This window comes from Adelges cooleyi, unplaced genomic scaffold (assembly GCF_023614345.1).
Source record: "Adelges cooleyi isolate 19-005CV unplaced genomic scaffold, UGA_ACOO_1.1 ACOO_flye_CR_arks_rails_tigmint_CR_PRNA_30, whole genome shotgun sequence".
Lineage (NCBI taxonomy): Eukaryota > Metazoa > Arthropoda > Insecta > Hemiptera > Adelgidae > Adelges > Adelges cooleyi.
This window is the reverse complement of record NW_026095971.1, coordinates 18,141,479-18,154,091: the sequence shown is the minus strand read 5'-3', so window position 1 is coordinate 18,154,091 and position 12,613 is coordinate 18,141,479. Positions and strand designations below refer to the sequence as shown.

General features: G+C 31.2%; 2 protein-coding genes across 2 annotated transcripts in view; one reads left to right on the top strand and one right to left on the bottom strand.

Annotated features, from left to right (window-relative positions):
* Positions 1 to 12,613, bottom strand: part of LOC126838721 (mucin-2-like) — a 50,980-nt gene that overhangs the window by 19,863 nt on the left and 18,504 nt on the right. The window contains exon 2 of the mRNA XM_050573376.1: positions 7,070 to 7,138. Coding sequence (XP_050429333.1) covers positions 7,070 to 7,094 — 25 coding nt within the window. The 5' untranslated portion in view covers positions 7,095 to 7,138. The remainder of the gene's footprint in view (positions 1 to 7,069; positions 7,139 to 12,613) is intronic.
* On the top strand, positions 8,274 to 10,600 carry LOC126838720 (uncharacterized). Its single transcript, XM_050573375.1, has 3 exons — positions 8,274 to 9,877; positions 9,992 to 10,047; positions 10,114 to 10,600. The coding sequence occupies exons 1-2, from the start codon at positions 8,335 to 8,337 to the stop codon at positions 10,045 to 10,047; spliced, it is 1,599 nt and encodes a 532-aa protein (XP_050429332.1). The 5' UTR covers positions 8,274 to 8,334; the 3' UTR covers positions 10,114 to 10,600.

The following is a 12,613-nucleotide window of genomic DNA, read 5'->3' as shown; positions in this document are numbered from 1 at the left end:
ATACTTGCCATTAATTTAATTTAGAAATAAGGATTAAGGATAGGCATGTGGTATTAATTATATTGATAAGATTAAAATTTAAACATGACCGCGAATGTCGGGGACTGATTTTACTTTAACAGCATTTTTCATAGTTAAATTTTAATCCCATCAGCATAAATATTACATAATATTATTTTAGCCTGTAGTTATAATGAATTCAACGAGTTACGTATGTCGAATTTTAACAATTTTTAAATTTTAGGGTGATAAATGTGTTTTGTCCAACATCACTTGCAGCTGATGAGTTTTTATGGCCGAGGTAAGCCCTCTTGTTAGTATAGAATTAAAAATAAATTAAAAGGCATTGTAGCCCTAATATTTTTCATTAGAACAACTCGAGAACATAAGCGGTTATAACTCTTGATAATAATTAAAAAAGAAACGCGTTTTTCGGTTTCCTTTAATAAAATATTTTTAATGCGATTATGTTTTTTTTTTACTTTAAAGCCAAAGCGTGTACGTGTTGTGATTTCAGACAAGCACGTACGGTAGTCACAGATTAAATGACCACATTACTTTCTCCTGTAGGCCAAGAACAATATAATTACTGTAAATCGAGTGCGATTGAATGGAAAAAAAAATCTAAAAGACTTATTTTAATGACAGGAAATAACATTAAAGCCTCGATTGTATGTAAATAATCGACAATCGATCAGAATAATCGATCGCAAAACACAATCTTTAAGGCGTCTATTAGCGAGGACAGCTCGTGTAATGCGCAAAACGTTTAGATAATAATTAGTAGTGTATGGTAATTTTAAATATTGTTTAATCCACTACGGTGTATGAATTATAAATGCCAGACCGACATAGTCGTGATGAAAAAAATATGAAAGTCAATCCGCGAACCGGCAGCTGTTTTGTTGAAGATTTTGTTTTATGGCCTGTTAATTGTTACCCTTGATAACCTTTCATTTTTTGTGTTTCAATAACACAAAAAACACTTACAACTTTGACCGACATTCGAATGGTCCATCTCGGTCTTTAAAATTTGCTTATAGCCGAATTGCTCTGTGGTTATACAACCCATTTGAATGCGTCTATTGATTATACATGTATATTTATATAAAATCAACGCTACAAATAATTACAATATAAACGTTCTTCTTGATGTAGAAATAATTGACTTTCTGGATAACTAACGGGCAATAATCTCCACCACAGTCACAATCACCACCACTAGAGTTAGCTGTACATCAGGTAAATCAATCAAATTGCGTCAGTGATGAACAACGATCTACGAAAAACATACACACACACACACATGCACAACTAACAGTTTCCCACGGTGAAAGTTAATCTCTGCCCGTTTTGATGCTTTCAGTGACCCCATACATGTCACGGCTCAACGGTTGTAAAAAAAAAAAAAAATAGTAATAATAATAATACTGTTTTTACATGTGTTCGCAATATACTCTAATCCCGTTGCGTGTATGCAGATTATTGAATAAAAATGTTTGTGAAGTCATCGATCACAAGTAGATTTATCAAAAGTTAAATAATAATATTATAAAAAAAAGGTATACAATGTCAGAAAGTAAACTATTGGCGTTTAACGGAAAATAACAATTCACAGTCGGTTATGGAACATATTATTGAGTTTTGTTTCCCCGTACAAGATTGATGTCTTGTGTGGATGATGTGACTGACCGAGTGAGTAAGGTTAAGAGTCACTGGCGTTCCTATTTCCAGTTTCTTCTACAGGTCAGGTAAATGTTTAAACGCTATTAAACGGTTAGGACCCAATTATTAAGTCGTAACATTTAAATCGTTTAAGTATTTACTTTTAAATTTTCAAACGGCTCTATTTTGTTTATCTTACAAGAATACTTAAATTAGTAATATTAAATAACATATAATTATTATTAATCTAAACATAGCAAACGCAGTTAATAACTTGGAATATGAATTATACATCTGAACATTCAAATTACTAATTAACAGTACCATAAAATTGTTTCTAGCTGCACATTCATCTACAATTTATATATTATTGTAATACTTGGAGAAGAATTAGTGACCAAACGCTGACGCCTGGTTACCTAAGTATTTTTTTTTTTTTTGAGAGACAAATTTAATTAAGTATATAGTTTTTTCCATAAATGTAGTAACAGCGCCTACACGCTTTCTAATGTCTTGTTTTGATAAATCATGGCAATAAGGTTATTTTTTATTCCCATGTTATGTTTCTAATGGCATCTGCGAGCAATTATGACTGTACATTACATTTATTTATATACTGTTAGTTTAAAAATTAGCCCAGAGGCTTCGTAATAGAATATATTATACAATTTTTTTTACATCTACAACGGGTATTCTTGGATAGGTATATAATATATATATATTTATAACTTACCCCGCAACTGAATTTTATAATAACCAATGCAGTGTTGCTCTACACGCCGGTAAACCGTTTACGCATAATTATATACTTTACAAATTGACTAGAATAATTATTATAATAAACCATGTTTATGAGTTGTCAATTCGGTTCAAAGAACATCGCGTGTGGGCTCCGACAGGTGTTACAAAACAACAGACAAACTCGTGGTGCACAGATTAGTTGGAGGAAAATTTAATAATAATTAAATTTGTAACTTGCCGGGCGGGTTTATGTAGACAAATAAATTGATTCCAAATTGGACATATTTTATGTAATATTAATGAATAACTGCAGTTCAGCCGTTGTTGTTTGTTAATCCGCCTGATACCACCGCTTGCCCGGGGCCCGGAAAGTCTTGCAACTGCATCCGGGCGAGCCGTGCCTTTTTCGGGCGATGGTGTTAATTTTGAGTAGCATTCTGTCGTTTAGTGTCTGTTTAGTTAGAAATCGTTAAGTAATCGGTGTAAACGCTTTTGTTTGAACCATATTACACATACATAACCGTACAATGTTAACTAAAAAAAAAAACATTTATTCGGCAGCCCATTTAGAAAAAATGATATTGTAAAGCCAACTACTGAAGCTGTATGTGTAATAAAAAGTAAATAAATAACACGAGAATTACTGGAATATATAAAAACTGATGTCATATGTATAAACAGTTATTGGACATAGTATCAATTAACGTGAAGATCAAAACTTACTAAAATTAAAATTTATATAACATAAACTATTTTGTTGTTGTGCCGGTATGTCGCACGGTGACAAATAAGTACAAACAACAAGGAAATCGACCTTAATAGTAATATTTTATGCGTTCTTAGCTCCATATAATATCCGGTTTGCCTGTATTTTGTGAACAAGTCTGGTAAAGTATTAGTTCAGAAAGTAGTATGTGTTGGATAATCGCGAATACGTTATATATTTATTATTATTATGTTTTTTTTTTTTACTGATCTACAATTTCATAAAAACTGAACGAAACGATATCGTCTTGCATAACTCAGATGCCATTCCAGATTACATACTGTTATGGTTTTGTTTAAAGCCTGATAAATAAATAATAATCATAATTTTGGAAGGCAACTAAATTACGAGCACCTGTCATGTAAATCGCATTATCTCTTAGCGGTAAATCGCATTCCTGAGGAAATTTATGTCATGTTTAAGTAAAATATACATATATTTTATTCATACTATTACATATATTCTATCCGAGTAACATGTTCTCAAACTAATTTTGTACATTTTATAAAAATTTGGGGAAATAAGAAAAAACTGTTTAAGTTTTTCATAATAATTATGTAACGTGCATTTTTTTGTTACAATTTTCCTATATTCTATGTTATTTTTCTGAAAATGTTTACTTCAAAAGAAATGGAAATATATAAGAAAAATTATTTTAGATAGTTAGTGTTGGAACTTATTAATACTGCACATGATAAGTTTTGGAATTGAGTTGGCTATTTCTGAAAAAACTTACTCGATAAAAAATACTTCAACCGTTTGTTGAAAAAATTTAGATAATAAGTTTTGATTCAATAAAAGATTATATATATTATAACTGCAGATAATATAATTTATGGAATTAAATTTACTTACATATAATTAGTTTAAGAAATAAATTTTTGCCAAATTCTATAGAATATTATACTTTTTGGAAATAAGGCGACATTTAAAAATATATTTTTAGCAGGAAAATAAAGAGTTTAGGAAATGTATTCCAAGACAAAATTAAAGCATTATATTATCACAAAACTTTAAAAGCATAATATTTTTATACAGTTTTTATTTTTTTGGTACTTTATCAGTTTTGGAAATGGTCTACTCATATACTCGAACAGACTTAATTCATATCGGTTACCACTTGCTATTGATTTATTAAGTCTTTGCAGTGCCGTTGTTACATGCATATTATCTTAAATATATATATATATATATATATAACCGGTAACGGTTGTAAATACTTAAACGTACACCTTACTGGAATACTGTGTATTATTGAACTGAAAATCACACGACCGGTTTTGGCGTGCGTTGTTGTTTAGCGTTTTTATTTATTTTTATACTTATACTTTCATGTAAGCTGATCCGGGCGATTTCAACCGGTAGCTTGGGGGTTTGACCATAAACGACCGGCTCACACGCAACTTGGAAACATTATACCAACTTGGATTATAGTATGGAAAAACAAGAGTCGAATCGCGTGGTAAAGTAAGACTATTGTGTTCCAAGCGATTGCTTTGGCCATATTATCTTTTGGGACCTTGGGGTCTAAGATTTCATAAACTGTTTACTTACCTTATTATGTGCATGACAATAGATACAAAACCAGGGTGTGTACGCGGCCAAATCTACACATTATGTATATTACAGTTATGTGTATATTATATGCGAACTAATTGTTCCTGATTTTATTACAAAAATCGATACTGCAGAAATGACTTCTTTTAGAACTTTACCGTGAACCTTAAGTGCATATAATTATAACTACGACCGTCAATTAATTGAGAACCCTAAATATCTCTAAAAGATATAATAGTACAATTTAAAAAAAAATTATGTCAGTCCATTGTTGGTTATATAATAATGGCCTTTGTGATCATTTCATTCGCTGTTGCTTGTGGATTGAGACAACCAATCGTAATAAAATAATGTCATATTTAAATATGACATTATTAAACAATTACGTTTCTATGTAAGCTGTATAATGTCGTGCTATATAGTTGATTATGATATTTAACATCATTAATTATTTAAAATTAAAATATATCAGACAACTAACCGGCAATTTAACAAATTTCCTAATGGAATTTAACATTTAATACTATATTAAGTAATTAAATCTAATGGGAAACCTCGAATAGCCAATTACGTTTGGTTTTATGTGCTAAGGCGACAAAATGTAATTAAAATTCTACCCCAAAGGTTTGGCCTTCCAAAACAAAGCGGAAATGTCTGATATGGCGAGTAAAGCATGTTATTTGTGAATATTTTACTTATACAATTAATGCAAATTTACACTGTTGACCTGTGTTTCTGGACAGACGGACGAAAACGAGTCTGACCGCTATTCATTTGGTGTTCAAGATTTAACAATAATAAAAAGTTAGTAATACTGACGAATCGATCAACAGCCTTTTTTTTATGTAAGAGAAACTTTTTTTCGTAAATCGTGTACAGATATAATGCCATTTAAAAGAACAATTCGTACCTCCCAAGCAACATATTTTAAGTTATAACCCAAAAACACTGATTGATTGTCAGTATCAATTGTTGGGTAATACTAATTGAAAACTTGTTATTCACCAGACGTTGTTTTCATAAGACAATTCTCATACAAATGGATATTTTGAGCTATAAAAATACATATTAAATCATAATTTATGATATTATTTTATTTGGTGCTTTGGAAACAATGTTGCCGAGGGTCAACATCTGGTTTAGAGGTACTTAACATACGCTTCAACATACTTATTGTTTTATTCATACTTTGATTGAATTGCAATAGCTATTGTATTATGTAGTTGCCAAAAGAACCGGAATAACTCGATGAAACTATTTTCCGATTGCCCTGCGGAAAACCTATAGGAAAGGCGTGTTACAGCTGTACACTGAATAGGTGCAAGAAAATCCACAGAGCAATATAATATATATAAAAAAAAAACACAATGGCATCGCGGAGAATAGCTTTGGTGCGCGGCTACATAACAAAATAATCGAGAGAGTTGTTGAAAACAGATATACATATAATACACGGATGGGTTTTTTTTCCATCGATTTTTTTTTCATTCTCTCTTCTTTCCGTATGCTCGCATTTTCCCTCATCGGTACGTGACTCGGTCGCTCGTTTTTCAACCAGCACCGCGATTGTTTCATATATTACATGTGTTTGTACACTCAAATTTATCATCAAACATAGGTAGGTAAGGTGATATACACTATGGTATTATGGAAGCCGATACGGCTGCAGTTACATATAATCGTACTCTCCTACCCTTCCCTTTAACCCCCTCCCTCCGTGCTGCTAGACCGGATGGTCGCTATAGCGGTTTCAATAATTTGACGCAAACAGAAGGACCAAAGGCAGTCTGCCTAGTAAAAAGAAAAAAAATACCGTTCAATATACTGTGGTGATAATAGAAATCAATGATAATAGCACGCATATATATTATAAACTAGATTGCTAACTAGTGATAAGAATTGAAGTCGACGTCGGCAATTTTTGTGGGATTTATGTGTGAATAAATTAATATATATATATAAATATATAAATTTGTGATAATGTGCTATCAGCTTAAATTTTAATTGTTATAAGCAGTGATAACAGACAACAGTTATAAACATTTGATAAGGTTCTAATTCCCACAAAGATGGCGGTAAATAATAACTTCAATTATATCTATTAGCGGCATGCATCTAGTTAGTTATATATATATATGGATAAACAATAATTTTTTAAGATAAGAGGTAAAGACTAATTTTATCATTTTTTAGAGTACCAACCGCTCAATATCGAAGATTTTTTTTGCTATTGTGTGGTCATACTGGTTTTAGTCCTTCTGTTTACTTCACATTTGTCGCATACAAGCTACAAGTTCATATCTTCATATTGTTACTCTATATTGTGCAAGACCGACTCACCTGCCAGTAGAAATGTCAGCAACATTGTGATCTCATTGGGCTCGGCGAAGTCGTCGTTCGGATGTCTATCTGCAACAAACCATAAATCACATTGAATACATTAATACGTTTTGTAATCGATTAGCATCGTCGATAAGGTATAATGCTCACGGTAACTGTTTAGGTCAAGTATCGTATCAGGATAATTATGTATTCAATTATGACGAGCGCCAAGTCATATAGCTACAGCAGCTGTCAGTAGCCGGCTGTAGAGGAATTATTTATCCTTACAATATTATTATTTTCGTTTCGATAAGTCTGTTGATTGATATGACCCGTAAAAACGTCATGTCTTAGGATGGAACGAGAACGTTACACGAATCGCATACGTCGTTGAATAGAAAACGTTTCAGTCTAATAATATTCTAATTACAATATCACTACTGTGTAAAAAAAATACATTAAAAAGATATCATAATATATCAGGACGTTTCATTTTTTCGATAGACCGCATACTTTACATTTAATTAACCCCAAATGAGATCTGAACACATTTCCAACAAGGTTAAGATAACGCCACACACACACACACACACACACACACTATTTTTTAAGGAGTTCAAAAAGAAAAATGAATTTCTAGTTAGTAGTATAATGTATATCAACTATTAGTATAGTAATGAGGATTCTTTATTTTTTGTTTGATTAACGAATTTATTCGATTAAAATACAGTTTTCTCTTTATTTTTATACCAGCTTTATTTACATTAAGAACTTAATGTATTCGATTTTATTTAGGTACAAGTAACATGTTATGTTGAATGATATCATTCAGGTTTACAAATGATTTTTGAAAGCACGATGGTCAATGGGAAAACTAATGGTCCACAGTGTTATAGAACATATTTTACTTTTGTGTAATATCACTTGAATCAAAATTTGTTATTTTTTTTTATTTTAAAATATTATTGGAATATTTAACTTTAAAATATTTTATTTAGCTCAACACCTCTTTAGAGTATAATGTTATGAATCGTATTTTTTTTTACCACCCAAAAAACATCAGCTTTTTAAGAAAACTATTTTTGTGTTCGAAAAAAGGTGTTCAACTACAATATTTATTTGGCAATAAATCACAAAAGAAACATATGTACAAACGAACAAAAATAAAATCGCATCGAAGCTAAACTAACACTGAGTATTACTACTTTTGAATTACAAAAAAGGCAAATTGTAGTAAATACGTGTCACAAAAACTGTAAAATATACTTGGATATTTTAGTCGAATGTATCCAGTGACGGATAATACATGTAAAATGGCTTGGTGTGCGCTTCTGACTTTTTTGTTGTTTAATGTTTCATATTTCGTTCAATCGGATATTGCAGAATACGCAAATGAGTTACACTGCTGTTATTCGAGATATATGCTAAACTATTTTCAGTTAAACGGAATTGTCTTCAAAAATACATTTAAAGTAAGTATTGACGCTAAGGATGATTCTTCCCAGAGGGTTGAAGCACCTTTGGACGCCATAAACTTTTATGATAAACGTCTTCGGTCCCAAGGAATTATTGTTTTGGTCATGCTCGACGAACTCAGAAACACAACACCGCATTCCAAACCCCCGAACGATCTAATGCAAGTAAATTTGTACTTAAACAATTACACTGGGACTACACGCGCCAAGCTGGGTTCTACGGCGATAACACCTAATTACATACACGGATACAGATATTTTCACTCGATAATGACAGATGCGCTTGCAACGTTCCTAAGAGACGGTAAATGCGATAAATACAAAAGTATGATTCGGGACAACGACCAAATGCTGAAATTGGAAGAAATCAACCAGTTGTCGGCAGACATGGGGCGGTTAAACACGGACGATTTACAACAGGTGTTGTCGAAGCTAGAGGAAAACAAAAGTAGTTTGGAAAATATTTTCATGTCGACCTTCGAAAAAGGCACTTACAAGGACTTTGAGCACCGCAACTTGCTTTTTGCGCCGTTACTGGCGTATGATTACAATTCTTGGCATACCTCGTCTAGTGGCGGAGCGTCAGGGGACTTGCTCACTGGTGATTATAACATGTTGGTCAAATCGTTAATAGTGGGTGATGTAGTAACTAGTTATAAATTAATCGAAGGAGGTTATGCAAGTATACACGATGTAATGTATAACGTCCGAGCAATGTTCAACCAAGACTATGTTATTTCATTCCAGCAACATGTAATGGCCGCTGTGGTACACCCTGTGTTTGTATGCTTCGGTACATATTTCAGGGTTTTAAAGAAATTGAACTCGGGCAACAATACTAATGTAAATGTGTTGGAGAACGAAGGCATGAAATTGACCGACACCTTAAAGTCGTTGATCGGGTTGAACATTTTTCCCAAAAGCGTACAGGAATATCTAAAAAGCGTTGAAGACAAAACCACTGAAATGATAAAATATTCATATACACCTGGTTCTCTGTCGAAGAAAGGTGTTATGGGTTTTATTTCTGAAAAGATGAAGTCGATACAATTAAATAGTTCTAGTTCTACATCTTTTAGCAAACGTATAGATTTGCTTTTTAACATGTGTTCTCAGCCAATGGAATTAAATAATTTACAATTTTCGATTGACATAGAAGGATCAAGTAGTAGTAATAATGCGGATGCAGATGAACTTGTCGGCAACCTTAAAAAGAAAACTATGGATGTCGGTCATTATGTTGTAAGTTTGGAAAAACATAAAAAATTATTCCTCACGGTACTCAACATGTACGACCATGAATATATGTTTAGCCGTCCACCTTTTGATTTACTAAAAAGGAATGAATTAGGTAAGTTTAATTTTAATTTTAACATACTGTTATTGACCACTGCATTTTTGTTTACTGTACAATTTTTTTGTATAAAAATGAAGTAGTTACTAAAATATATTCGTATTCTTTTAGGTTATTTTGCTGTTCGTCTCACTAAACGTCCAACTAAACCACTAATAACCATTTAGGTAAGTTTCATAATTTTTATTTTATTAATAAATATAATATAGTAACTATACTTATTTTCTTTATAGGTCTTGAGTCAAAATGAATGTCTTCTAAAATGTAATTTTATTATATTCAACTTTTCAAATTATTCAATATTATAATTTAAAAAAAAGTTATTACTCAAAAAAAATGTGTGCACATATTTTAGTAAAAAATATTTCTAACATTTTTCTTAATAAAAGTTTGTTTGAATATTTTTTACGTTTTTGGCAGATGTATCGCCCCAGATGTACCCCCCCCCCTCCCCCTCCCCTGGGAGCAAGATTAAAAGTTTTTTAATCTTTTAGCGCAATTTTAGGATTTAAGAGCTGAAAATTAGTCTAAAGATAGATTCAACATAGAGCATATAACATGTGTAAAAATAAAACATAGATACCTAAATCTTATCAGTGTGGTGTAATCTTAAATAAGGGCGTCTACTTTTTTGTCTTTTCTGTATAGATATTACTATTGAGAATGAGATGGCACAAGTCTTGTATATAACTGACATTTTGTAATTCGATTATATAAATATAATTAAGAAATTTAATTATATTACATTAAATTAAAGCATATATTTCTCTTAATTGTAATTTGATAAATGATGAATAATTAGGGACACATATAAAGCAAAATATTACAACCACAATAACACATATTATATTTGCACATATATTTTAATACAAAATTCATACTAAATAAACGCAATAAAGAAATAACAAATATCCATCTATAAAAACTATATTTTAACATAATTGACACTTTTAAACGTATATAAAAAAAATTGTAAATTTTAAGCTTAAAATGTACCAATTTAAAAAGAATATATGTTTCGTGATTTGTTTACGTTTATTACATACTTAATGAGTGATCTCTTGAAATTCATTAGGTGGGCTAATGATGTTCGTTAGTCTAATACATTATAATGAGCTATTAAAATTATCGATTTCTTATATGTATAAGAAATCGATAAATTTACATTCTGGATCTTACTATAGTGTACTCCTATCATTTTATATTAATTTTAAACCAAACTTAAAATAAAAAAGTGAGATCTTAGTAATGCCACTTAAACAGTATCCATCCAGTTTTACATAGTTATTGTAAGCTTTAAACCGATTCCTGTGTATCAAATACAACAATTTTGCAATAGGATGTCAGAAGTTGTTTTGTCATTTTTTTTTACCTACCTTACTCGAGATTGTTTGAGAAGCGGTTTGTACTGTGTAAAATTTGCAATTGTGTGTACATTAGTATAATGGTCAACTAATAAAGGTTATCAGCCGATTTTAATACCGATGACACCATGACAGTTTAGTGTAATACCTTTAGGCTTCGCTTAAATAACGAACAATACAATTATAGACCATATCATTGTAAGTATAGTCGTCATCGTGGTTTGCCACACAGTCAATAACATATGCAGCTATGGAACCTTGCTCTTGTTATATAAGAAGATGGATTAATGATAATAGTGACGCTTCATTGTTCAAATACAAAATCATCTACTAGATTTTGATCTCGCGATTCCCGTCACACTTTATTTGACGCACGCACGGTAGGACTACATGGTGGTCTCATCAAAGTTCAACTCGTTTTAATCTAAAAGGTTAAATCATAGCTTGTAAAGACACTAGAACTTAAGTCTTAACAATAGTAAATCAAATATTCGGTCCGTAACGTCAATGAGTTAAGAATCGGTTTTTATCATATCGGTTCATAGACATACACACAATATATGAATAACGTTTTATTCAGTCTTAGGATTTAGAAATTTGAACCTTTATATTTCTATTAAACGAGTTGAGAACAACACATTTTTACACAATTTTTTTTTTTACACATGTTTTTTGTATCTTTACAATATTAACGGTATGACAAATCTTCACCAGTGATTAGTAAGTACCCCTATGTTGCAAATTGTTATTATTATACAGTACTGTATTAATCTAATGAACGATGTTTTGTAATCGATGGCCTATCGAAATGTATGTTCTCATCGGTACAATGTTTCATTATATATAAAAAGATATTATCAGATATGTGAATTATAATGTTTTCATTGACTGTCATTAACACAACTGTAATGATTGAACCGTGTTATGGTTATATACAAAGTATAGAAGGTAACTGCTAATTAACCGACTATAATATAATAATAAAATAACACTTTTTGTATGAAGAATTTTTTGGAACAAAAATAATGCGATATTATCTCGGCAATAAATACAATACATGATACACTATTAATTATTATCTAACTACATGTTATACTTGTGAGTAAAAGTACAACAATTAAATTATAATTATAGTAGCTTATTATTTCTCCAAGTACGGTGTCGGTACGTTATCGTGTAATTTATCTAAAACGTTTTAATTAGGTGTTGCGTTGAAACGGAAAGCAATATCTCTTTGAAAACCGAACCCTCACCTTCAAACCAAAACGAGCGCCTAAGACTTGAGACTTCAAAGGACCTTTCTACGAAATCTACGTCCTTCGCTGTTAGAGTCTCATTGCCGGTTTCGTTACACGTCCATGTACATATC